Here is a 27522-nt window from a genome sequence, read left to right on the forward strand (position 1 = left end):
TGGGGGGGGTATATAGAGGAGATGCGCACAACGCCACATGACTGAGATTCTTCTGAAACAAGTGAGCAAAATAGTATTAGCTGAGAAAATGGCCAACCTTCAATGGTCACTTCCACTTCAGGATCCTCACTTGTTTCAGAAGTGGCATGTTGAGAAGAATCTGAAAAAAGCAGAACAAAAAACCAAGTCTGAACGGCGCGGGAACTGGAAGAGCGGTTTTACTCCAGAATGGCGAATCAACAAGTGTGTGGTGCACTATGAATAAGAGACTCACAAACACAGAGGCCAAAATACTTTATCACAAGCCTCAAGTCCTATGGGATGTTGCCAAGGAAATGGAGATTTCTAAGTGCTAAGCTACAGGTGCAGCAGCTGCTGAGAGTCGCCTTCTCCTAGGTTCACTTATCTTTTCATTGTCAAACATTTTCTCACTCATTGCTGAAGATACTATGTTTACAAGTCTCTCTTCTTTCACACAACACAATTAAAACAATATATATGTGTACAAATTGAAAATGTTACAATACATTAGTATTTGTAAAACGTTGTGTAATAAAACACAGTCAAAAGTTTTCATCGATGGAATATCTCCTACAATTGGCAAGATGGATCCAAATAAGCAAGTGGAACATCTTGTTTTCACGTTAACTCCAGACGTTTATAGCAACCAACTTTTCACAAAGCGACGATATCTCAGTGAGAGGTTGGATTTCCTGCCAATGTAAATGGAATTTTGGCTGGCGTGGGACCACCAATGTGGAGTGCATCCTAAAACATGCTGCTCTTAGTGCCTTTTTGCCCCCATTGCCAAAGTAAGGAAGCACATCAAATCATGAGCAACCAGAAGGACAACTCTTAAGACACTTGAAATTGCTGACAGGAGCGGAAGGTTCCAGTGTATTGAGCCCCACCAGCAGCTGCAATCCTACTGGTTTGACCAACACATTAAGTTGCTTTGTCAACTTCTGAATTCCCATAATAAAAGCACAAATGAGTCTTCTGGCAATAGCTTCATGCAGGTCTCTATTTCCATCACACCCTTTGAAACATTCTTCCTCAAATTTGAAAAAAAAGGTTCAACTGTTAATTCAGAGTAAATGACACGGAGCAGGAAGAGGACTGGATTCAAAAGCTCATTAGCCCAAAAAGATAAAGATATTTTGAGAGATCCATAGCAGCAATTTGCCAGTGCTGTCCTCTGGATGCGTTTACAGGCAACATAACTGAGTACACCACTTTCACTACTAGCCCAATAGATGGATCTAGACGATCGTAACTAATGAAGATACTGAAAAATTGTGTGAGCAGGCATAGCTGGCTGATTCCAAGGTATCTAAGAACAAGTTCAGAGGCAGCCACTTGTCTGGTCGCTCATGGAAAGGAAGACACTCCTGCAGCAACCTAACAGGAGGTTTGTGAAACAGCTTTCTAACCAGTTCTCTCTCAGGCCATAAATTTTATATAAATTGTTAAAATAGGGATGTGTAAAGCAGATAGGCAGGTTAGCAAACAGGTTTATGAACTTTAGCAAGGCAGTGTTAAGAGGATATTTTTTCAAGTTACCCTATCAAATCTAATTCTACTGGCCTTCAGTTAAGCATCATTTTACAGAAATTATACCACAATGTACCTTATAGAAAGTTCTCTGATAGGTGTAGGGTAGTTCACATCAGAGATATTTGCATCCAGCTTTCAGTTCCAGCTTCTGAAGTGCTGAAATAATTCTGTACTAGTGATACACTAATCAATGTGTTATTTTGCTACTTTAGTTCTACTTTCTTCACACAACATAGTTCTTATAGAAGTGATTGTACTTGGATTTTCTTTTCTAAGTAACCACAGTGTACAGTGGAAGATACTAATCCATGAATCCATCCAGTTGACCAAAAATCTCTCTTCCATGGGATCATCTGTACTGATAACATCAAGTCAAGGGTCAAAAGCTGGCAAGGAAGCAATCTCCACGTGTATAACACATGTCCAAAAGTATTCATGATACAAAACAGATCATACAAGAGAAAGGTTTGTGAGTTGTATTCAAGGTTAGTCTTACTCTGAGGAGACCTTTGTTGGATCCAACTCCTTGACAATAACATTCTACTTATATCCCTTAAGACACGGATTCCTTTAACAGTCTCTAAAAACGCATACACCTTCAAAAGGTTTTCTATAATGTTTCCATTTCACCAGTTAAACTGCCCATCTCTCACAGACTTCAGAAACACTTTTTTAAAGCATATTGCATCTGCAGTTTTTCTTTGCAGATGCCGAGCAGGTTAAAAAAATAATAATCAAGTTTGCAGACGGAGTCCAGCAAAACATTTTTTAAAAAACGTACAACCCTGGAAGGAATAGTGCAGTGTCTTCAGCTATCCAAAATGTGATTAGGAAACACGTAACACTTTAAAATAACATTAAACAAAACAGAACGAACCATTAGTTTGAGCAGAGGCATCATACTCCCAACAAGAAAAGCACTTCCAGTGGTATTTCCAGGTTCAGTAAGGATAGGTTGAGCTAGAAACTAGTTGATAAGTTGGCAATTTAATTTCCTCGTGTTTCACAAGGAAATAAAGGCACTCCCACCTCATCCATATATCCACTAAATCCAAGCTTCACAAAGCCACACCCCAGTACAGAGCTGATTCAATGACAGTTCAAAAATAGCGGAATATTTTTCTGAGGTGAAGTTGTGGCCAAGCAATTCAGAACTGTTGGAGGTCAGGCAGAGCTGATATTCAGGCCTATTTAGAGTGGCTCTGCCAAAACTACAAAATTCAAATCAACAGTGTATTTAGCATTTCCTTTTGAAAGGACAGATTCACATTCTCAGGGAGGCAGTGGATCTCCATAAGATTTGAGGCAGGTAACTTACTCAACAAACATTCCAACTAGGAGCAGCATGAACTGAAGGGCTTTGCACACTGTTTTTCACTACACATTGACATATTCAGGATGTAAACAAATGCATGTTCTGTTGCACCAAACCTTGCATTGCTAGACCCACATAATTCGTCCCCTTCAAAAGTAACCAAAAGAGGGGATCAGAAATCACAAGTTTCGAGGTCACTGTAAGTCTAGAGCTTTAAGTCACTGTCTTACTTTCAAAAACAAACGCTGTCCTCATGCTTTCAAGCATATCACATTGGGTAATGCTGTTACTCACTCAGACCTCCTAAGGAAAAGTGTGATATATAGCAAAAGCCACCACAGTCATGAAGAAGGCAGTAGGATGCTAACTTTATTAGCTCTTTTTCAACAGCTTCTATAGCTCACTGGAAGGTGTGGAAGGAAAGAGAAGGAGATGGGGGTCATCTTGCAAAGGCTTCTCAATAGTTGTCCACAATAAACATGCAGGATCACAACTCAAGGGGATGAAAATAAAAATACAACCATGTAGAATATGGAAAAAAGAATGCAAGACACGAACACAATGGACATGTTTGCATTAAGTGCTCTTTTAATAATTATTTTTTAAAAAAAACTTTCCAGAGTTTTTAATTTTTTTTAAATTTACATATCTCTAACCTTCTACTGGCAATTCCACATCTGTTCCTTCACTGCAATCGGAACCCTGGTTGCTTCCTTTAGACAAATATAAACACACCATCATAAGAATAAGGAGGGCACTAGTCAACACTTGAAATTTCAGAATTAGTATCCCAAGGAACGGAGTAGAGATTTTATGGACCAGTGAACCTGGCCCATATTGCACCATCATCTCAAGCAGGATCATTTCAAAAAAGAGTCTGTGTCGACAATCAATCTCTGCTCCCATTTTCTTTCACATAAAACCAAAGGTTTTTTTTGGGCAGAGTGCACTCCTCGCAAAAGGCAAACACAATTAGGCCATCTATAGTTCAGAAGAGCCTTGCTGAAAACATAGACACAATTTGGATAGCACAACGTTTGAAAACATGTTGGGGGGGGCGCATAAATATGAAGCTGGAACAAATTCTTCCAAGTTCTGCCATAAAGCCTTCAATACTTTCCCTTCATAATTCATAACTGTTCTCCCTCCTGACTCAACAACAACAACATTTAATGGAAAATGTGGCAAAATAAGTCTGATCAAAATGTTATTTGACACAATTTTTATCTGAGATTTCATTTTTATAGGAATAGAAATGCCTTTCTGTATTTTCCATAGAAAACATAAGCTTACAGGGTCTGAATGGCCAACAACAGTAAATTCACAGTATTTCTAGGTAGACAAAAGTCCCCTGAATGAAAGTCAAACAAGAGTAGGGTCAGGGTAGAATTACAGCTCTCTTTCACGAAACGAGGGGGGGGGGGAATCAAGCCACTTATTGAAACCAATATTGGAGAACAGTACTGTTGGCAGGCAGAACATGGCTACTGAGGTATCAATGCTGTTGTGAGAAATAGCACTGTGATGATGAACAAGTGAATTGCTATACCTGTGTAAGACTTTGCCATGGCGATTTTCTCATCAATCGCCGAAGTTTCTGAAGGACCTGCTTTGATAAACAAAGACAGCCATAAAAAAAATCACTTCCCAAGATTTTCCCGTCCCATTACAAGAGCATGCTCAGCTGAATAAAGAAACCGTAGAAACAAAATAGGAATTGTTTCATATAATCACAGCATGGAGGAGAATTCCAAGGGTCATCTAGCTCTTTGTTGTGAAACAAGCAGCAACTCAATTCGCACATCCGCCAAAACATGGCTTTAGTTAACACTAAGGCAAGCCGCAGTTTAGGGCAGCTTGTCTGGAGATGGAGCAACATACTACGGTCGAACAATTCAACACCCCAAAGCATAGTAGCACAAACAATGACTTTTCAGCCCACTTCAAATTACAGCTTTTGATTTGGGTTAGATAGCTGCTCACAAGTCAGTGTTCACCAGACATCAAAGCAAACCAATTACGCTTGGATGGTTTGGTATGGTATCTGAACTGAGCTAAAGTGAGTCTCAAATATTCCCTTTTTGCCAAGTCCCACCTATCCCTTCAAAACCCTCCATTTTCTATCAAGCGAAGCACACAATTCTTCCAGTTCATCAGTTTACAAATCCAGCCAACACAAAACTTCAGTTCTCAATTTCCTGTCTTATCAGTGTCCCATCCATTAAAGTAGCAACCGGTTATGGTGCAGCAGGAAGGCCACATAATGGCATTCCCCCAGAATCTGTCCCTACCAAACAGACCAATACTGAGAAAAGAGATCATACACTTTTTTTCTGAAAACAATCTTAAGCAAAAACTATGATTTACCCACCATCCATTTTCTGTATTTACCAACAGTGCTTTACATCTTCAACCAACTCACAGACCCCTAACAAATCTCATCAACAAAGAAAGCAAACACCTTAAGCACAAGCCAGCAACATGCTCCAACACTGCCAGCGTTGCAGTCCCACTCTCAAGTTTGCTGACTCACTCTCACATGCTTAACTAGCTGCAGGTGCACAGCAAAAAGACCCAGAATTAACCAGCACACCTAACTTAACCCTTTCTTGTTTTTTCTCTCTGCATGCATAAACCCTTGCACATTAACAGAATAAGGGATATTTTTCTGCTGTGCTGTTGGTCCAGAGCCATCTCAATCTATTTCTGCACCTGCTAAGTTTCTGCCAGTCAGAAAGCCGTCAACGGCAGCTCTCCCAACCTTGAGAGTCTTTGTCTTCTCAGATTACAAGCCTGATGGCAGGGCCTGTCTTTTTTATTATTATTATTGATGTGAACCCCTTTGAGAGACAACATGTGTCTGGAAAGTGGGATAAAAATACAGTGAATGATAAATATTCTGAATTATTCTAACTAATAATTGGGACATATCAGAAGCTTATCTGAAAAGCTTATAAACTCTCAATTGAACCAATTCAGAGAAAGAAGAGAGTTAAATAGGAAAAGAACATCTGGTAAAAAAAAAAAAAAAGCAAGGGATCATGACTCTTCTCTTTTTCTCCACTGAAACATTAAGGAATCATGAGAACACTCACAAGGTTGTTACCTCTGTAGAATTGGGTGAAAGTGGCCTTCATATTAAACAATTTGGAATTCCTTGCCCATGAAAGACTCCTTTACATATTCCTTTTTAATAAGGAAAATTAATAGTCATGTCAGAATAACTCTTGCAAAGTACTGACCCTCCCCTTTCTACTACCTTTTAAAGAGAGAGAACACACAAAGCACACAACACCTGCCCTAGCTGGAAAGAGACAGGCAGGATTACCACAACTGCGTGCACCAGATTTAAAAGCTTCAAAGGAGATTCAGTAGGGACAACACTACAGTACTCTGCTCTTTTCCAACAAGCTAGAGAATGTAGTATCAACAAGATGTGGCAGGGGAGAGGAGCCAATGCTGAGGAAGGCTTTGCAAGTCCAGTGATCTCTTGGTTGCAGAAACAGAGCCACAGGTGGCTCTGCAAGGAAAATCAGAGCACTGCCACATCCTCTATATTCAAATTTATATGCCACTAATCTGTAAGAGCAACGACATTCAACTTTCTGGCACCAATCCGCTGTGTTTCATTGACTTGCGATGCCAGCACTAGGCGACGGGTCACTAGGCGACATTAAGCTAGTATCCAGTTAATCATGCTATTCTCAAAATCCATCTCCCTGGACAGTGGGTGTCACAAATGGGCCATTAAAACAGGGAAAGTGAAGTCACAAAGGAGCTCACAAGAAGTAGGTTGCGGGGCTGACCATATTCCATTCACCATTTCAAGTTAAATCCCAAAATCATTGTTAGTTTTCCTTCTGCACTACCAATAAGCCAACAGAAAAAGAAATATTGAAGGTTTTTGTTTCTTTTAGTAATGGCAGGTAGAAGACAAATGTGAATTGGGAAGGGGAACATTTCATTATATTATTGCCCAATTTCCTTTTATGACAGAATTCAAAGTGTTGTACATAGGGCTTCCAGTCTCCCATTAAAGCAATCCCCAAATGGAGACTTGCTTAGCACAAGTAAGATCATAACATCATGTGCCTTTAGACCATAGTCCTGGAAGACATACAACATTTGTTAGAGGCTAGGATCAAGAAGAAACCTACTTAACAGTAAGCTTTGACTATGACAGAGGCTTTTCAGGAAATTTGCATATAGTGACAGGGAAAAAATATGCACACTCCACTCGTCTTTAGTAGTACAGCAAGCTAGACCATTTCTATTAAACCATACACATAAGCTATGTGCACAAGGGTTTACATCAAATATATACTTGACAATGCCTTGCTAAAAGAAAAGATATTTAGAAGTACTGAATGTGGCTGTTTTGCTTTTTTGTACCTCATAACACTGGCAATGTTAACACAGCCACTTTTTTAAAGCCTTCGACACAAAATGGGCCAATGTACAGGTTAATTTCATTCTTTGTAACAATAGTCAGTATTCAGTGTGATGAACCAGTGACAGAGTTGTCATAAATATAAGCACTCATAAAGAATAAGAATAATCTTCTGTAGCCTGAAATATCAAGGCAGGTGAACAACTGCACACCCTCCCCTCCCTCAAAAGTACCCATTTGCAACACTGAAATCCAAGCTTGTTTTCCTGTAATACAGGTTAGGATATGGATAAGACACTTATTGTACAGACCTATATAAATTATTTAATTTATTCCAGCACCTAGAAAACGTTTGCCAAGGCCTTGAGAGATGACGGAAGGAGAGAGAGAGGGAGAGAGAGAGAACAAGGGAGGGAAAAGCACAGACAATGGCAGAACAAGGACCAAAAGCAGCAGGAAAAAAGAGCAGGAGCCATGCATAAGAATCCCCTGACCAAAGGAAAACCCTGCCTCAAATAATTTAAGTTCACAATTAGAACCAGGGCCCTTTCTGATTGTTCTGTCTCCTCCAATAGCCTCCACTTTCACTTGCCTTTCCACCAGTATATTTTAACATTCATGATTTCAGCCTGCACAGTAAAAGTCTTACACCCAATGTTACCTGGAATGTTAAACTGATAATAGTCGGGATCCTCAGATTCTTCTTTTACTGTTACCATCTCAAGCCCTGAAGAAGAACAAGTGTCAGCCATTTACATTGGCAATTAGGCTTCCAAAGCAAACAAAAACAAAAAACCCTCTTCTGAAGCCTCAAGAAAACCAAAACATTTTGAGCGAAAGCTTGTTGATTTTAATTAATTTTATAATGAATGTTTTTAGAATGTTGGATTATTTTGATTGTTGTTAGCCGCCCTGAGCCCAGCTTCGGCTGGGGAGGGCGGGATATAAATAAAATTTATTAATTTATTATTAGTATTGTTACAGTGTGAGGGATTCCAGGTTTCTTGTGCATCAAGTAACCTTTCATTCAGTTCAAACATTACAAAAGTAGAAAATCATACTCCCTCCCCCTTGCAGTGTCCAAACTCGCTTCAAGGTGTGCTCAAGCAATAAATCGCAATGAGAGCACACATCCACTTTATGCCCCATGTCCATTATTAATAGCTATGCAACTGTGGGGTAGATAAGACAAGGCTGAAGAAAGAAAGATTAAAGAAAAAGACAAGAGTTGTCCTGCTTTATCAAATAAAGGCCCATTTTGTCTGGCGTTTAGTTTTCAACCATGGCAGGCATCCTCACGTAAAGAAACAATGACAGAGTTACGAGTGCACACAAGTTCATTCAATACAACTAGGAGTTGTGGACTGAATCGTGCACATCCTTTCCATTCCCCACTTCCCCCAACAGCAGCTTACTGGGAATCTCTGGAAGCCCACGAGCAGGTCTATTAGGGATGGTAATAATTTCCACTGGATTTGGGTACTTGGTGGACAAGGCCTTACCTGGATTAAGGCCTTGTCCACCAAGCACCCGAATCCAATGGAAATTCCCCATGCAGCAATACTCCCCATTGCTGCCATGCAAAGCCAGACCACATCTTTTTAAAAGCACCCAATTATCAATGGTTCTTTTGCATGTTATACTAGAGCAGAGAGACAGTTCCTTTCTAATTAGATATGCTATATCCTTGTATTTTTATGCTGTGGACTGCCCTGAAATCTACTAAGTAAGTATGTATGTATGTATGTATGTACGGAAGTAATCAGATATACTACAAGCAGTCACGTTATTAATGTTTACCGAGATCCACTAAGCACATACAGTGGCATCTTGTTTCTCGAACTTAATCTGTTCCGGTAGTCCATTCGACTCCCGAAACAATTTGAAAACCAAGGCACAGCTTCTGATTGGCTGCAGGAGCTTCCTGCACTCAAGCAGAAGCCACGTCAGAGGTTTGGCTTCCAAAAAAACAGTCGCAAACCGGAACACTTCCTGCCAGGTTTGCAGCTTTCAGGTGCTGATTTGTTCGGCAGCTAAGCCATTCAAGAACCAAGGTTCTACTGTGCATTCAAATGCTGATGGGATCATTCAAGTGGAATGGGTCTTAAAGTGGGATGCATACGGCCAGGGGAGAAGGCACAGGGCAAGTTCACTAAGTTCTAGCTTCCATATTACCATGAAATAATAATAACCTAAATATGTATATTAAGTGATGTATATATACCACAATCCCCTATTGCTCAAGAGACAAATATTAACAAGGAAGTAAGAGATACATACCAGAATCTTCACTGGGCTCAGTCTTCACCTGGATGGCAGGGCAGCTAGATGAATGCATGAAAAAAAGAGTATGTTAATGCAAACCATGAGTGCAATAACAAAAATCCTATGGATCGGTCTTTAACTGAGTTAGACCGCTGGCCCATCTAACCTGGTACTAGCCCATGAAACTGGCAGGAGCTGTCCAGGGTGTCGGGTAGGGTCCTTTCCAGCCCTGCTACCCAACAGCCTTTTAAATGAAGATGCTCTCCCTGTTTGAACCTTCTGCATGTAAAGCAGGTGCTTTTTCATTAAACTCTTGCCCTTCTCTGTTGCCCTGGAAGCGATGTAGATGTGCCAAATGATATCCCAAACCTGTGCTTATACCAGAGCTATGGAACATGGAGGTGAAATCTTAAAAAACCACAGAACATTTTACGTTAGGCTCCTAGGGCTAGGAGACACACTGGGCTGTTTTCACATTTTTCCTCACAACTACAAGGGCTGGAAACTTCTATTCTGGTTTGAAATGGCAGGTGTGGTTCTTACAAAGGTCAAAAGGGCCCCATCAGCCAAGACAGACAACTGGATGGATGAGAAGGTCATCACACATATTTTTGTCTGGCATCAACTCAGGTGGCCTTTTGGCACCAAATACTCTTAGGCTTTTAACAAGATTGATCCTGATGATGAGACTGATTTCTTGTATTTTAGGATTTTTTAAATTATCCTAGTGTGCTTACAAAGGATGTGGTCAGCAGCCTGGCAAACTATGATGATGGGGAAATGAGTATTTTAAATGAAAGACGAATATTCAAAACCGTATTTTGTGGTTGAAAGATGTTCTTTCTGAATTATTCTTTTTGCACCAACAGGAGAAAAGCTGTTGGAAAAAAGCAACAACCACAGAAAAGCACAAAAAATATTCTACCTTCCACCTGGGGATGTTACTGTGTGAGAGGAATCTGTCATCCGAGGTGCTGCAAGGAATAAAATGTTATCTGTTAATGTGGTGCTTATATTTCACACCCAATTATATAATTCTAGAGTAAGGTTAAACTAGTATCACTTGGACTCCACATTTTCACTTATTTATTTCAAGCTACTTTTAGCCTACTCTTCATCCCAAAGAATCTAAGCACAAGGTACAAAACTAAAATGCAGCAAATCACAGCACCGGCAGCATTTGGTTGTGTAAAGGAATAGCATCTGTGATGTGTTTTCCCCTCACTGGCTGTAAATACACAACCAGAAAAACAAGTAAGCAAGTAGTAATGCCACTTGATATGTACATAATGTTACCATCAATAATAATAATAATAATAATAATAATAATAATAGGAACTGGTTGAAAATACTCTCCCCTAGAAAGATTAATACTACTAGTGGCATAACACCAGTATCATAACTCAAGGTCACAGCAGGTCCTGAATCTGGGACCCAAAGGTCTCACAAAAATTCAGCCAGGCCCTGCAAACTACAGAGAGAGAAAGAGAAAAGTCAGTCACACCAGCAAAGAAAGTCTCTAACAGTTACAGGCCAGAGTGATTCAGAAAATACCTGTTGATGCCTATATAGGCTTCTGCGTTAGGCTTGCTTGCTGGTCAGATCAATTAACAGATTGATCTCTACCTAACCCTAATGTAACAAAAGCCAGATTTGACAAGCAGTGACTGGCTGTGCAAGCAAAAGAGGTCTGTGACTGCCCCCCCCCAAATATTTTAAAAATAACATTTTTAAACTGACCACTCCTGCAGGTCCCCTGCTACGATCTGTGGTGTCAAATGGTTTGTGAGAATGAGACAGACACACAGCAAATTTGTCCTCTCCAATAACAAGAAAATGGCCATGCCAAATTGTACCCTTTGGCCCCACCCACTTTTATGATGCAATCCTTGGAAGATTGGTGATGTGTCAACGTAGCCCTCAGTACAAAAAGGGTTAGTCATCCCCTGGCTTGCCAAAATGTGCAAATCGGGCCATGTATCAAATGAAATTTCCAGCGTTTTTATTTAGATCAGACAAGTGTCTACTCACCTAGATGTTTCTTTGGCTCGAGGAAGGGCCTATTAAAAAGAAAGTGTTCTGTTATTTTAAAAGCACAGCTAAAAAGAGCTACTAGCATTTAAAAGTATTCAAAGCATTTTGTATACAGTGGTACCTCCGGTTGCGGACGGGATCTGTTCTGGAGCTCTGATCAGATCCCAAGGTTTCCACAACCAGAGGGACCGCTTCTGCGCACACATGTGCAGCGGTAGAGCGCTTCTGCGCATGCATGCGCGGCAAAAACCCGGAAATATACTTCCGGGTTTGCCACTTACATATCCCGACGTTTACGTAAGCGGAGGGATACGTAAGCGGAGGTACGACTGTATATGCAATCCTTACTGCCACCCTGAAAACAGCTCAGTGTTATTATGCCCATTTCAGACAACAGATGAACTGCCCTGAGACCTCTGGGTATAAGGCATTATATAAATTCAAATAATAATAATAATAATAATAATAATAATAATGGCATAGCAAAGGAAATGTCTGAACGAGAGATTTTCAAGTTCACAACTCAGCAGCAACACTGCTCCACTAAATACCACCCATTTACAATATAATTATAGATAAACTTAAGGATAGACAGAAAGATTTATACGCAATTATAATTTAACTGAAGGGACGCAGGTGGCGCTGTGGGTAAAAGCCTCAGCGCCTAGGGCTTGCTGATCAAAAGGTCGGCGGTTCGAATTCCCGCGGCGGGGTGCGCTCCTGTTGCTCGGTCCCAGCGCCTGCCAACCTAGCAGTTCGAAAGCACCCCCGGGTGCAAGTAGATAAATAGGGACCGCTTACTGGCGGGAAGGTAAACGGCGTTTCCGTGTGCTGCGCTGGCTCGCCAGATGCAGCTTTGTCAGGCTGGCCACGTGACCAGGAAGTGTCTCCGGACAGCGCTGGCCCCTGGCCTCTTAAGTGAGATGGGCGCACAACCCTAGAGTCTGTCAAGACTGGCCCGTACGGGCAGGGGTACCTTTACCTTTACTTTTATAATTTAACTGAACAAACTGCTCCAAGAAAAGGAGGTGCTAGCACACCTTTTGATGACAAATGAGATTCCAGATTTGTTTTCCAGAATCCACTTCAGTGTTGTAACATCATAGTTGGTGGGATGCTTAAATGCAAGTCCTTCTGGGAGACCATGCACCATCACAGCAGATGGGTCCCTCTGAATCTTATCGTACGGCACAGGAACTACAGTTGACTTTCCTAAAGCTTTGCCTGGATGGAGGAAAGCAATCTTTATCAATAAGATACCAAAACTATGGCAATTATGCCCCTTCCTGCACAGCAACATGCATTCTTCCTTTGTCTTTCCCCTCCTCCACCCATTTTTTTGCCTCAGTCTTGTAAGCTCAAAATCATTTCTCCAAGCAAAATATGTCTGTAATAGATAGTACTCCTGAAGCAGGAAAAAAGGAGGGCAGGAGTGCTTCCTTCATAATTTCCACAAAACTGGGACCTTGTAGCAACAATCTGACTTTAACAGTAACTGAATGTAGGTTGGTTATTAGACAATGATAATGAATTATTAGAAAAACAGAACTTTTCAGAACCTGTCTATAAACTGTTAAATATTAATATTTGCTAAGCATTTCAATTCTGACAACCGCAGCATGTCAGACTTACTGGTCCTACAATAGCCAAGAGAGAACTTCTGGATATAGACACTGAAAACAATTAACATCCCATGGCCTCTGTAAATGAAGCCTTTCTGAATATTTTAGTCCTCCAACACAGGTCATCACCACATTAGCTACACTGGTCCTTACTGTAACAATGTTCTTCAGTGGAAAATACTACCCAGAACTGCAAGACACAGTAATGGACGCTAGCATGGTGACATCTTACGCAAGAAATTTGAACAAGAAAACTTGAACAAGAGCAAACTTGTGTGAAGTGCTGCTTCTCACACACACTGTGCATTTTATTTACATAGTGCTTTATAAAACTGCTATTACTATCCCGTTCCTAAAGGAATAAAGCAGCTATGGGTTTATCTTCCTAAGACTAGTTTCGCATCTATGAAATTGGTGTAAATGCCTATCCAACAAGGTAGGATTCAGCATCTTCGTGGTCTTATTGCCTTCCTCAAGGAGAGACCCATTTGCATCCCAGCTCAGGAGTAAGGACATCACAATTCTATTATGACAACTTTCCACTCAATATTTTCTTCTTCTTCTCCCCTGAACCCCTAGAACCAGGAATGGAAGAGGATCCACAAACCAGCTTTAACCCTCTTTTTAGTGGCTTCAACATTTGTAAACTAAAGCTTATACCATTATTCTAAATAAAACAAAAATATTTACCATAACAGATGCAGAAATAATCCTCAACGGATTTCCTGAGGGCTTCCATTTCCACAATATCCACAGTCATCCTATTATCTAGGGATGTTGACTTTATTTTCTGTAGTTCTGCAGCCTTTGCCTCTTCATTAACACCTGCAAAACAGAAAGTATGAAATCCAACACCAAGTCACCTTTTGAATGCTAAACTGCAACGATATATGGGCCTAACCACAAGTTATGATATTTCAATACAGCAGAAGACCATGCAGAGGACAGTCTTGTCAACTGTTGCACCAACATTGAATTCCCTCTAAGATAGTGTGCTTAGCTTTCTCTACATTCCCTTTTGGGCAGCTGCACAAATATGCATTATTCTGGAATGGTTTTGGACTTTTGTGGTATACACAGATGTTTATATGATGCAAATGATGCCCCAAAACATTGATTTGCATTAACTGTTGCCGTCTTCATGAACTGTGCAGTCGTTTTTCTATTTTGTAGTCATTTCAAATACATCAGGGGTGGCCAACTCTCAAGAGACTGCGATCTACTTTCAGAATTGAAAACTGGCAGTGATCTACCCCCATTTTGGGGGGGTTCAGCTCAAAGTTGTTGAGCTTTTTTCAAGGAGAAAAGCCACGTTTTTGGGGCGTCAGCTCACAGCTGTTGAGCTTTTTCTTAGGGAGGAGAAAAGCCCCATTTTTTAGGGGTTTAAGAAAACTTTTGGGGGGGTGGAGTTCCATGGGTGTGGCCCAAAGGAAAGTCGAGTAATACATTTGGCACCAGCTTGGATGCTGGAGTTGCCAGAGGTGGCATACAAGACACCATCCAACCATCTTCAGCACTCCACTCCAAATCTGTGTAGGGTTACGCTTTTCCCAAAGGAGACACTTAAATGATTTGAGGAAAAAACTGCAATTGAAACTTACAGTACTTTACAAAATCCTTTTGAAAATCTTTTCTCGTATTAACGAAGGCTCTTCCTCTCTCAGTCCCCACCACAAACACATCTGTTTCATACACGGCAATGCAGGCAACTTCCGCCTTAGACTTGGCAAGCTCCTTGCACTGTAAAAGGATAAAGTTGCTGCTTAGAATTGCAGTAACAAGTGGCACAGCTGTATCATAATTATTTAATTATTAAAAAAGACGAGGAAGACGGGTTTGAAAGACTGTCGAGTTACACCTTCTACCACTTGCAAGATAAAATAACAATCAGATGACCAGGCATGCATGAAGATACCTAAAGAAATGTTACAAGCAGAAGAAACATTACAGTAAATACCAGTATCATCATACCATTGACTCAAGGGCTGACATGAGAAATGTAACAACCATTCTGCTTTCAGATGAATCCTCTTCATGGCTAGATGCTGCTGCCATAGCTGCTTGAGCCATTTTTGCTATGAAAAAAATGAGAAAAGAACACAGTGAATCCAAATTATATAGTAGGCATACACATAATGAATTATTTACCCCTTTGCATAGTGTGGAATACAAAGTCAAGAGCAATAACTGATAACCAAACTACTGAGCAACCAGATTTCCCAGTTGCTCACTATGGGATGGCTGTAGAAGGTGAAGATGCTCCCTTTCCGCCTACCCTGATATCTTGCATTTGCCAGAACTCCCTTCACATCTCTCTGCTAGAAAATTCTCCAGAATATTCTCCACAAACTGTAAATTCTAATGTAAGAACCAGTTTTACAACCCACATTTTAAAAATCTAGTAAATAGTAAGTCAAATGTGATACTGCCAGTGTAAGTAATGAATAATGGTTACATTACTGGGCATTGTGTCATTCACCATTGGCAGTTCTGAAATGTGAGATAGTAATTTGCATTTCTGATGTTATGTAACTTGTCACTACTGATTATTTATGTTTTATTTTCTGGAAATAATAGCATTTATTTTAAACTTTATATTGATTTTATTAGTGTTGCACTGAAAATGCTATACCATGTAGATATGCTTATTAAAGAATGTACTCATGTAGCAGACCTGAGGTTTTTTAATATTCCTTTTACTTTAAAAGCTACATTTCATACATACACACCATAATTCGAATTCAAAATTGATGTTAAATATTCGGTTAGTGGCAGGTTTAGTGATTAACGTGAGTCATTCACTTTGAATTTTCAATTTCAAATTGGGTACAAAAAATCAAAGACTGTGAATTCACTGCATAAAAGTATCTCTACAGTTTTTGGTTGCCATCTGAACAAGTTTACTCATGAATAAACATGTACCGTATTTTTCGCTCTATAAGACGCACCAGACCATAAGACGCACCTAGTTTTTGGAGGAGGAAAACAAGAAAAAAAATATTCTGAATCTCAGAAGCCAGAACAACAAGAGGGATTGCTGCTTTCGCTGCGCAGTGATCTCTCTTGCTGTTCTGGCTTCTGGGATAGCTGCGCAGCTTGCATTCGCTCCATAAGACGCACACACATTTCCCCTTACTTTTTAGGAGGGAAAAAGTGAGTCTTATAGAGCAAAAAATACGGTATATTAACTAATTATATCATTTTCAATGCATGAAAATGAATATTCTCCTATTTTAAATGAAAATTCTCTAATATTCTCATTAATCGAAAATATTTTCCAAAAGATTATTCTCGAGAATTTAACATCACTATCACAGCCTAACCTAACATGCAGTCTGCTGAGAGGATAACACGAGCAGAGGGAAGAGATCCATGTACCTTGCTCAGATTTCTTTGGAGTAAGGGCAGAATAAAAATATACAAAAATAAACATGGGCTCTCTCCCTTCTGCATCATTCAACCCTAGTAGCACTCTCCTGCACTTTATTTACACAAATATGGCTGGACACTGTGCACTCTTAAATCTGGCCATATATGAGCACCTCCAAATGCCCAAAGAGGAGCTCACAACTCCCTCCCGCCTCCATCTTAAGGACTTATTTTATGCAAACTTTTTTTATAAAAAGAACTAAGTTTTTCAAATCCTGACCTATTTCATGGCTCAACTGCCACTATCAAATGCAGTCTTATATAGCAATAAGGATGTAAAGATAATAATGATCAGCAAAGATCATAATGAGAGTTCATTTTTTTTAAAAGGATTTGCAGAACTCATGGCTACACTGAAAGGCAATAGCTCAATGGTAGAGCAAATATTTTACATGCAGTAGAGCCCAGGTTAAATAACAGGCATCTCTGGGTAGGGCTGGGAAAGAATTCCATTTGAAACCCAGGCAAAGCACGGCCAGTCAGCATGGACAATAATGAGACCAATGGTCTGACTTGGCACAAGGCTGCTTCTTACATTCCTAGATAACATACAAAAGGTTCAAAGACTAGAAGGAATGTAGGGTGTCTGATGTTGCAATCCTAACCCCCCTTACTTGGGAGTAAACCCCAGTGAAATCAATGACATGGCCTTCAATGAGAAGACATGGCAAGGATTGCTCTGCAAGTCACTATTTATTTACTGTTTTATACTTCTCCCTCTTCTAATTAAGTGGCTACAAACAAACATGACATAATACTACTGTAAGACCATATAACACAATCAACAATATCAAAGCCTAAGGGGAACCTAAGCAATGTTTTGCCATGTTTACAAAACAGGGAAAGAGTCAGGCCCAAGCAGATCTGTCAGCTGGTTCCGCCACAGAAAAGGTCCTGCTACATAACCCACCCAATCTTATCTCTCCTAAAGATGGGCCTCTTCCTTTTGATTATGATAAGGGCCCACTCAAAGAGCCACTTGTGTCATTTTTCTAAGTCAATGTATTTATCGGGACTTAGAAGCTTGCAAAGTTTTTTCAGTATTTTGCCAACAAAACTGGACAGGATTATGACCAAAATGACCAGACTTTGGAGTGTTCTATGTACTGCACTCTATTATGCTGTGTGAAAGAAAAGCTATCTGTTGTTCAGCCCAGGCTTCTACCATGGTTCTCAGTAATGAAAGATCCTGCTGACCTTTCTGATAAACCAAACTGTGGCTGATAAAGGATATACCCTTGATGGCAGCATTTGGAGTCAACCGTTCATTTGCTCCAGTGATGTGGGGTGGGAAAAATTATTCTTCTGCAGAAAAGGTTCTGTTTCATAAGTTCATTGGTAACAACACGTGGGTACCAACTGCAAATACAGTATCTCTCACATCTTATTTTCAAAAGCTAATGAAAGTCCAGTTTGTATTTTCATACCTATTCTCTGCATTACAAGAATTCTGCACAGCTAAAATGGAACCTGAAACAGAAAAATACACAACTGAAAAGTGATCATATTTTCCGAGCAAAGAAAGCTCAAACAATTGTTTCTAAAAATCTGGGACTTTTCCAGACAGACAAGGGAATGTGGAAGAGAGACAGAAAAACACACGTTTTTAACCAAAAACCAAAACTTTTTCTGGCCAGTACAATACAAATCTAAACGTACTTACTAAGTCCCACAGCACTTTGTGGGACTTCTATGTAAACACGCATTGGATTGAGATGCAAATGAAATGGGGTGGGAAGCTTTGCGGATTTGGGGAATCTATGCTACCTAACAGTAAAATACGAAATTTTGGAAGGCAACAAGGATATCCGCAGGCAACTAGGCTGTTTACTTTGGCAGTAAGATACTGCAGTGGTACCTCGGGTTAAGTACTTAATTCATTCCGGAGGTCCATTCTTAACCTGAAACTGTTCTTAACCTGAAGCACCACTTTAGGTAATGGGGCCTCCTGCTGCTGCCGCACCGCAAGAGCACAATTTCTGTTCTTATCCTGAAGCAAAGTTCTTAACCTGAAGCACTATTTCTGGGTTAGTAGAGTCTGTAACCTGAAGCATATGTAACGTGAAGCGTTTGTAACCAGAGGTACCACTGTAGTTCAAATGGCTCAGATGCCGGGAAGTTGGACTTGTGAGTTGCAACCACTATCCATAGCATACTTTGCAAATGAACAGCAGGAGAAAATGCACTCTCCTAGCCTCTTAAAATAGTGTTTTGAATGCTGCATGATAAATCATGTCACTTTAAGAGAGGTGCTGGGGGACAGTGGGGATGATACCTGGATTCCCTGCATTTACTTAGGTCTGTGAAATATGGGCCACTTTCTTTATGAAGCCAACACATCAAGCCTGCAAATATAATAATGAACAACCCTTTTCATTTTGCTCTAAACACCTTTTTGTGAACCCACCCCCAAAACCCCTCTATAGGTCAAAAACATTCTTAATAAGCAATTCTGAAAGTCTAGATTAGAAGCAAATAGTATTAGAAATTTGAGGATTTTTCAAAAAGTAGGTGATTCAGTATTTGCTTCATAGATTGCAGAAGGCAGGGCTTAGATCAGGAAGACCTAGGCTGAAATTTCCACAGAGGCCACTAAGGTCTCTTGGGAACATCACATTTATGAAGTAATTAATGTACACTTTTTGAAAGAAATGCAGGATACAGGTGTGATAAATAAATCACCAATACAAAAAAAAAAATTAGCACTAGGAGTAGAATACTTTCTAAGATGGAGGACACTGGTCTGGACATACTTGCATGCTATTCTGAAGGAAACAACACTTGATCAAGACTTCTGTACAACTACAATAATTAAATTTGCAGGAAGTAACAGACTTTAAAAGGTGGCAATACATCTGCAAGCCACACACATATCCCAAGTGTCAATCTAAAAATTCTAAGTAACATCAGGGATTAGATCCCAAGTCTCCAAGAGCAAGTACTGCAGCTACTTGCTGCAACAAATTGACTAACTGGAGAAGAAAAGGAATTACAGGGGGAAATCTCTCTCCATCTGTAGTTAGAACAGTGGAGAATTTAGGTAACATACATGAAAATATCAAGAAGTTGTGGGTTACAGTCCAACTCCTCTAAAAGGGATAATCAAATAACTTCTTTTAAAACAGATTTATGTTTAAAGATAGGTTTCAGGAACAAAGTGTATGAGAGTGGGGATTAGTGTTCCCCAGCATCACAAAAAGTGTTTACTCAAAACATGCTTCCTTTATCTTGATATGGAGTGGGGGCGGGGCGGGTTGCAAGCTGTGAGAAGATTCAAGGCCTTTTCTTAAATGAGAAATGGGGAAGAGGGGGAACAGAGAAAGGAGAAAACACAACAAAGGACTTCTAATAAGGTCAAAGCAGAAAGGATATTGCATTTAAAGCAAGTCCTTTGGCCCACTGAATACATGTGATGATGAAGAACATCCAGCCATACTCAAATAATGCAGTACTCCCTTTTCATTTGCCAGTTAGGAACTGTGGTCTGAAAAAGCGGAGGTGCAGGGGGTGGGGGAAGAGAAGTTACTTCTTCTTGAAGAAACAATATGAAAAGATAAAAACCACACACAAAGAGTGGGAATAAAATGTCTAAAGGAGCAACACAAAAATCTGGGGAACAATCCGAAGTTACTGTGGAAGCGGAGGTGTATATTTAGACAACTTCTTCCCCACTGTCAATACACACGCTACAAAAATTATTTTGGTGAGTAGGGGTAGACAGTTTTATCCTAAAAAAAGCAGTAACAGCAGGATATATATGGAGATCCCCATTAGGAAATTCTGCAGTGGGAAGCGACAGGTGGAAAAAAATATCATCCCCATATTTATCATTCCGCCAAGCATATTGACTCTGGGCAGGGGGAGAAGATAACTAAAAGGTTCCACTTTGCATAGCAGGAAGAAGAAAAGAAGCATACTTACATCCCCATTAGAAATATTGGAGGCGGGGAGAGAAGAGATAACAGACTAAGACTACAATCCTATTACACACTTGGGAGTAAGACCCACTGAACAGAGTGGAGACTTATTTCTGAAAAAAACATGTGTAAAATCAGGCTGCAATCTTAAGCATACCTGACTACCACACAAACATTTGCCACATTCATTTTACCCACTTTTGGCTAATGTACACAAGGCCACTGAAAAGTTAAAGGAACACTTTACCATCTAAAGACAACTGGACTCATAGGAACTATGGGAAGGGAATTTTTGTTTATCATCTCTTTGCACAATATGTACGCAAATTTCCTACCACTGATGTGGTGTGAGGAGAAAAGCTTCAGCTAAATAAGAAAAGCAGTGTACTGCAGTACACAGATGGGGGGGAAGGAGTAGATAACAAATAATGGAGAAAGTGTTTTAAAGAAAATATATCTGAACTATTTCAATTATTAAATATGTATTGTACTTTTTGACAGGAATGCTCCAAAAGGGGTTCACAGCATTCCTTTTTTATTTTTATGCCAGGCTCTGTGCCAAAATTTAAAACAATCCCACCAAAAACTTTGAAAACATTGTGTGTGTGTGTGTGTGTATCTCAATCTCGATCTATCTATCTATATATAATACATTAACTTGTGTGGGAAGATTCTTTTGGGAGTAGAGAAAGAACAAAAATAGCCTTCCTTCCAGAAATAGAACTTTATTTTAAAAGCAATTAACAAAGAAAAAAGGGGAGGCTTCCTTCAGATTTGGGAGGGTAGTTGGGGAGAAAAGTTGTTCTGGCCACTATGATTTGGTGCTGAGGGTGGCGGTAGGGTAGGAAACAGATACACATATGGAAACAAATATGCTGGGAGCACCACAATGTAGCAACAGCAGTGGAATAAAGATTACAACAAAAACAATACAGTACAGGGGCTCCACACCCACCCAATGTAATTCACCAAGGAAGTCTACACACAAATAAACACTATAATGTTTGGTAGGGGAAAGAGAAATAAATTCAGCAAACAATAATAATGAAACTTAATTCTTCCCCACCCATCCTTTATTCTTCTTGGTAGATTCAATATGGAAGCTGTTCCCTTGGACCAAGGGAATAAAGATGTGCATATAGAGAAGAAGAAAGCTCAATTTGATTATTGCATTTTTAAATTATTATCAACACATTGGATGAAACCCCTCTGCCTAGAAATAGGGTAAGAAAGCCCTTCCCCACATTTGGAATGGGAGGAGAGTTTGAGGATAAAACTATTTCCCCCCTCTTCCTACTGCCCCTCCATTCCCTATATGGGAAAAGGGCTCCTTAGCCCATTCGTGAGGCAGGTAGAGAGTTTGAGGAGAAAATGCTATTATTTTACTATCATTTTAGGAATAATTATTTAGTTATCATTCTTGTGCATAACCCACTTCATAGTGGAAGGACAAGCAAATTTTCAGGGAGGCATCACAACAACTCATGCCTCAGCAAAAAAGAAAAAAAGAAAAAGACTGAGAAAGCCTTGCCACCATCATGTAGACTTGGCAGCAAGGTGTGCGTGAAGAGGAAAACAGTACAGTGGTACTTTGGTTCCCGAACTGCTTAGTTGTCGAACAAATCGGTTCCCAAACGCCACAAACCTGGAAGCCAAATGTCCGATGCGGCTTCCAATTGAGTGCAGGAAGCTTCTGCAGCCAATCAAAAGCCACGGCTTGGTTTTCGAATGGTTTCAGGAGTTGAATGGACTCCCGGAACGGATTAAGTTCGAGAACGAAGGTACCACTGTAATTTATTTTCCACACTGCCTGGTATGTTCTGGTACACATGTATACATGTATTTCCTCCTCTTTCTTTTCCTCCTCTTTCTTTTTATGACAGGCTGCAGTTCTGAATGCTGTCCTGGGTTATTTATATGAAGGGCAGTAAATTTTATCTTAGATAAAATTGTCAAACCTCTTTAAAGTTGGATTGCATCAGAAGGATGAATAGATGCTAATTTATGAATAGATGTTAATTTGTTTTGTGAACCGCCCTGAGACCTCTGGATATAGGGCGGTGTATAAACTCAAATAATAATAATAATACACCCAGAGAGAAGGCAAGGCTGGCCTGCAATTGCCCGACCAGCACCACGGATAGCTCCTAGTGAGCAATCTGCTCTGGGGAAAGGCTGAGAACAGACTGGGCCTTTTTAAGCTCCTGCTCTCAGGCTACCTCTCTAAGGCTCCACCCCCTTGTGACTAACTCTACTCTCTTAAAGGGCCAACCCTCTGGCCAGACAAGGAGCACTTCTCGATTCCCTAGCCTCAGGCATGCTGCACTCTCTGCCAGCTGGAATGATGAGGTTCATGAGTGGTTCAGGCTCTGGCCCTACATACCCATGTTCCGCACCCTCAGTTGTCCTCCTCAGCAATAAAGCTGCTTGCACATTTGCAAAGCTTAAGCAGGGTCAGGTATGGTTTCAAATTGGACAGGGGACTAACATTCCTGCACTGAAGGAAAGTTGGACTAGAAGACCATCAGGGTCCCTTCCAATTCTACAATTCTGAGTCTGTGATTACTAGCAGGAGGCTCACAGCCCTGCACCTGGTCTGACTCCTTAGCTTCAAAGTCTGCAGCCTCCGACTCACAAGTCCCCAGAGTCAAGACTTGTGGGTCAGAGGCTGCAGACTTTCAAGCTAAGGAGCCAGACCACAGTCACCACACTGCCCACCCCATCCCACACGAGGACTGCCTTAGCCTAATTTCCAGAGTGGAAACGAACCTCTGGTATTGTTACTGTGGAAAACTGGCTAAGGAAGGCCTTACCAGATAACTGGGAGGGAAAAGAAATTTTATAATTATTTCTCCACACTCCCCCCACCCCCACAAAAAACCTATCCACTGAGGTCTTCATCAGTTGGCTTTCCAAACATACATGCAAATACAGACTAAGAATGTTATTTTCCCATGGATAATTTGGGGGGGGGGGGAATGAGTGCAAGGAAAAAGAAATTATTTCTACTCGGACTATCTCAAATTCTCTGTGAGATGGGAGAGTAGGCAAGAGAACTTTCCTAGTCAACTTTCCAAAGTGAAAGTCTTATTATTTATTACTATTATTAACTAAAACGTTACTCCTTACACTACTAGGAAGTGGTAGTTTGAGTCTCTATTAGTTTTTTAACAAAAAGAGAGGCTCAAGTCACCTTCCTATCAACAATAACTACAAAAACAGAGGCTGTATTTTCCCCACCCTACGGAAAAATAGGTAACAAAAGTATTTACTCCCTCTATGAAGACTGGAGGAAGTGTGAGGATAAATTATTATTGTTAATAATAACAGAGGCTCAGGGTTGTAGCCAATGTTAGCTTGGCTCAGAGTAGACACATTGAAATTAATGGACATGACTAACTTAGGCCTAATTTCCATGGGTCTACTCTGAGTAAGACTAACACTGGATATAACCCTCAGTTTCCCCTTAAGAAACAGGGTAAGTCCCTCTCCTCTAAAGAATTGAAGGGGGGGAGGCTGTAAAGAAATACTAATATGAAGTGAATGTTGTTGTTGTTGATGTTGATGATGATGATGATAGTGTAATAATAGGCTGCTTCAGGGTGGCACTTGGGAGAGGCTATTTTCTGTGGCACCCCCTAAGTTGCAGCATTCCCTCATATGCTGGGACCCACCCTATTCACGTGATTGTAATTTGTTTTCAACTGTTTTGATATTTTATTTCAAATTGTTGTGGGACTTTAGGTCGAAGGGTGGATAACAACAACAACAATAACAACAAAGGTTCAAACTTAATATTATTAATGGCTCAGTCCACCCCACCCACTCAATGGAAAAGTGGGGGAAGTATAAGAAGAATTTTTTATTTAAGTGCCTAACAATAACAACACATCCCCCAACCAGTAAGAGCTGTTCGACAGTGGAATTTGCTGCCAAGGAGTGTGGTGAAGTCTCCTTCTTTGGAGGTCTTTAAGCAGAGGCTTGACAACCATATGTCAGGAGTGCTCTGATGGTGTTTCCTGCTTGACAGGGGGTTGGCCTCGATGGCCCTTGTGGTCTCTTCCAACTCTATGATTCTATGAACCACCTTTCCTTCCCACTCTGGAAAAACTAGAAGTCTTTCCTCTCCCCCACAATGGGTTGGGGAGAAAGAAGACAACATGTGAGGAATTTTTTTTATTAATAAACACCACCACCACCACCAATAATAATACAGCCTCAATCTTTCCCCGTTGTTCCCCTCCCCCCCAAAAAATTAGTTCAGGAAGAGCTTCTTCTCACCCACAACAGAAAACGGGAGACCAGGGAATAAGTACTGTAGTAGTGAATGGAGAAATTATTAAATTAGTAATAATAGCAACAACAACAATAGAGCCTCTGTTTTTCTTCCTCCTGCCCCACTGGAAACATTTGGTCCTCTTGTTTCCCATAATAGATAATGAGAGGAGAAAGAGTTAAGAAATTCTTAAAGACGTTCCTAATAACATCAACAACCTACTTCTTTTGGACGGAGGTGGGGGAGAGAAATGGCTAAGGGAGTTCTTGTTGCTGTTGCCTCCCATGGGAAAAGAAGGGAGAAGAAAGGTGTAAAGATAATTTGTTTAATGAAGTTTCTTATGAAAGCAACAACAGTCATAAAACCTCAACCTTCTTCCCTCTCCCACATCCAAAAAAATAGGGCCAGGGGATCCTTCTCAACATCCCCCAATGGAAAATAGGAGTAAAATGGGAAAGTGTAAGGAGAAAATATTAATTAGATTCCCAATAACAAGGGCTCAGTGTGGTTCACTCTTCCTCTGCCCAACACCCTGGAGGAAAAAATTGGCCCCCACTCTCCAAAATAGAAAAGGACATTTTAAGATCATAAATATTGTAACAATAATAGTGTCCCAACCCTGCCCCCCAAAAATGGAAAATGGGAGGAAAAGGGTGGTGATATTTTTAAAAATTAAGTTTGTAACAATTATGAAGCCCCAACCTCCCTTCCTTTCCAGCGCCACAAAAGGAAAATGGGAGGAAAGGGAGGAGGAAAAGTGAGAAAGCATCTTTAAATGACGTTCCTAACAGTAATAATAATGCCCTAACCTTCTTTCGTCCCCCCACCCCAGGCGCACAAACACGATGGAAAACTGGGGGGTAAGAGAGAGAGCGAAGGAAAAGTGCCAGAACATTATTATTATTTATGAAACTTGTATACCGCCCTCCACCCCAAGAAGGACGGCTCACAACAGTATAAAAACACCCAATGAAAATACCCAATGAAACATGTTCAATCAAGTTCCCAACAACAACAACAACAATACCCCACCTCCCCCCCCTTCGCACGCAACAAACAAATAAGTAAAAATGGGAAAAAGTGTGGGGATAGGGGAAATAAATATTAAAATATAAACCCCAAGAACAAACAATAGCGCCCTTCCCCCTCGGAAAAAAAAACCAAAAATAGAAATTGGCCTGGGAAGAGCAATTTCTTTCCTCCTCCACATGGCGGGGGGTGGGTAGGTTAATAGGCATTTTATAGATAAGAGATAGAGAGAGATATAGAGAGATAGGCCGAGGCCTCCCCTCCCCCACCTTCCTCCTCTCGCCCCTCCCCCCGGCTCCTTCCCCTCCCCCACTCACTCGTCGCCGCTGAGGAGAATCGGGAGAGAGAGAGAGAAGAAAGAGAAGCGTCGGATGGCGAAATTAAATAAATATTTTTGTTTTAAAAAAAAAACCGTCCCTGCACTTCTGCGGAAAAGCTCGGGATTACCGCCCTCCCCCTTCCCTCCCTCTTTGTGGAGAAGTCCCCCCCCCGCCGCGTTTACCGCCCCCCCCCTCACACACCCTCAAGTCTCGGGGCGGCGCGCGGGCCCTGCGCTCAACGGCTCACCCTGAACCCAGAACCGGAGGAGGAGGAGGAGGGGGAGGAGAGCGAAGACCTCGAATCTCTCTCTCTTTTTTTCCCTTTTCCCCCCCCTCACCCGTTCTCGGGGAAGGGAGGCGCTTCTGCGCATGCCCCGCCGCCGCATGGCGGCCTTGGGCCATGTAGTTCTCCCGAGGCGCCTCCGAGCGGCCTGGATTCGGCGGGAAGACTACGCCTCCCAGGAAGCACCGCGCCGAGCAGCGAGGGGCTGCGTTGGCCTCTTTTTTTTAAGGGCCGGAGAGAGTCGATCAACGAGGACCTGGGGAAAGGGGGGGAGGGAGAAACAACATGGCTGTGCAGGGCCCAGGCGGCGTTGCTTTCCAGCAGCTCCTTGCACTTGGGAAGGAATTTTTTAAAAAATTAAATAAAAATAATAGTAATGGTAATTGCAAAAAAAAATTATAGCGTGATTGTAAGTCACTGCATTTTTTTTAAGATGCACAGCTCAAAACAAAAACATAACCTGAATTGCTGTGTGTGTAATGCACTGGCACAAAAAATAAATCCCGCCCCCTTTTCCCATGCACAATGAGGGAATCTTGCTGCAGAGGCAGGAGGCTTGGCGAGATCAGGCCGTTTCTTCTTCGTCCTCCATTGAGGGTACGCCCTGGCAAGGCGAGATGCGCGGCTTTGTTTTGCCTGCTTTAAACCTTGTCCGGGGATTGTTTCTTAGCACTCCCCATCCCGCCGCAGCTCTATCTGCCTTTAAAATGCCCTGGCATTAATTTATACAAAAAGAAACAAAAAATAAAGCATTTTTAAGATGTTGCCTGAACATTTCCCGGCCAAAGTGTTGAGGTCTAGAAACATTTTAAATGCATATAAAATATTATGTTGCTTATTCTATTTTTTTAAAAAAAAAACATAATATGTGCATGACACTATAATTTTTGGGATTAGCACTGCAACTTTTCATGGTTTCCCTCTGATAATCTGAACCTAGGATTGTACCCAGGGAAGTACTACTCAGAGGCAACCCATTCAAATAAATGGACACAAATTGATTTCAAGGAGTCAAGACTATGACTAATACTGGGTACAGCCTATAGTTTTAATAAATGTATAATACTCATTGATACGGTTAAGTG

General features: G+C 40.9%; 1 protein-coding gene across 12 annotated transcripts in view; it reads right to left on the reverse strand.

The window, feature by feature from the left end:
• The window catches only part of GTF2I (general transcription factor IIi), a 55383-nt gene extending 28817 nt beyond the window's left edge, over positions 1-26566 (reverse strand). For 3 of the 12 annotated variants that reach the window (XM_080982835.1, XM_080982828.1, XM_080982836.1), the window contains exons 1-12: positions 26402-26566; positions 15155-15258; positions 14785-14923; positions 13874-14008; positions 12602-12785; positions 11559-11587; positions 10453-10501; positions 9543-9586; positions 7924-7989; positions 4422-4481; positions 3529-3585; positions 98-160 (exon numbers count right to left, since the gene is read on the reverse strand). In XM_080982835.1, the coding sequence (XP_080838961.1) occupies positions 98-160; positions 3529-3585; positions 4422-4481; positions 7924-7989; positions 9543-9586; positions 10453-10501; positions 11559-11587; positions 12602-12785; positions 13874-14008; positions 14785-14923; positions 15155-15258; positions 26402-26540 (1069 nt within the window). In that variant the 5' untranslated portion in view covers positions 26541-26566. Of the gene's footprint in view, positions 1-97; positions 161-3528; positions 3586-4421; positions 4482-7923; positions 7990-9542; positions 9587-10452; positions 10502-11558; positions 11588-12601; positions 12786-13873; positions 14009-14784; positions 14924-15154; positions 15259-18039; positions 18083-26151; positions 26176-26355 lie in introns of those variants that run through there. The other 9 variants (XM_080982831.1, XM_080982830.1, XM_080982838.1 and 6 more) reach the window with 8 other exon arrangements.
• Positions 26567-27522: the final 956 nt, after the last annotated feature.

Source organism: Podarcis pityusensis, assembly GCF_964106645.2.
Source record: "Podarcis pityusensis genome assembly, chromosome: 15".
Lineage (NCBI taxonomy): Eukaryota > Metazoa > Chordata > Lepidosauria > Squamata > Lacertidae > Podarcis > Podarcis pityusensis.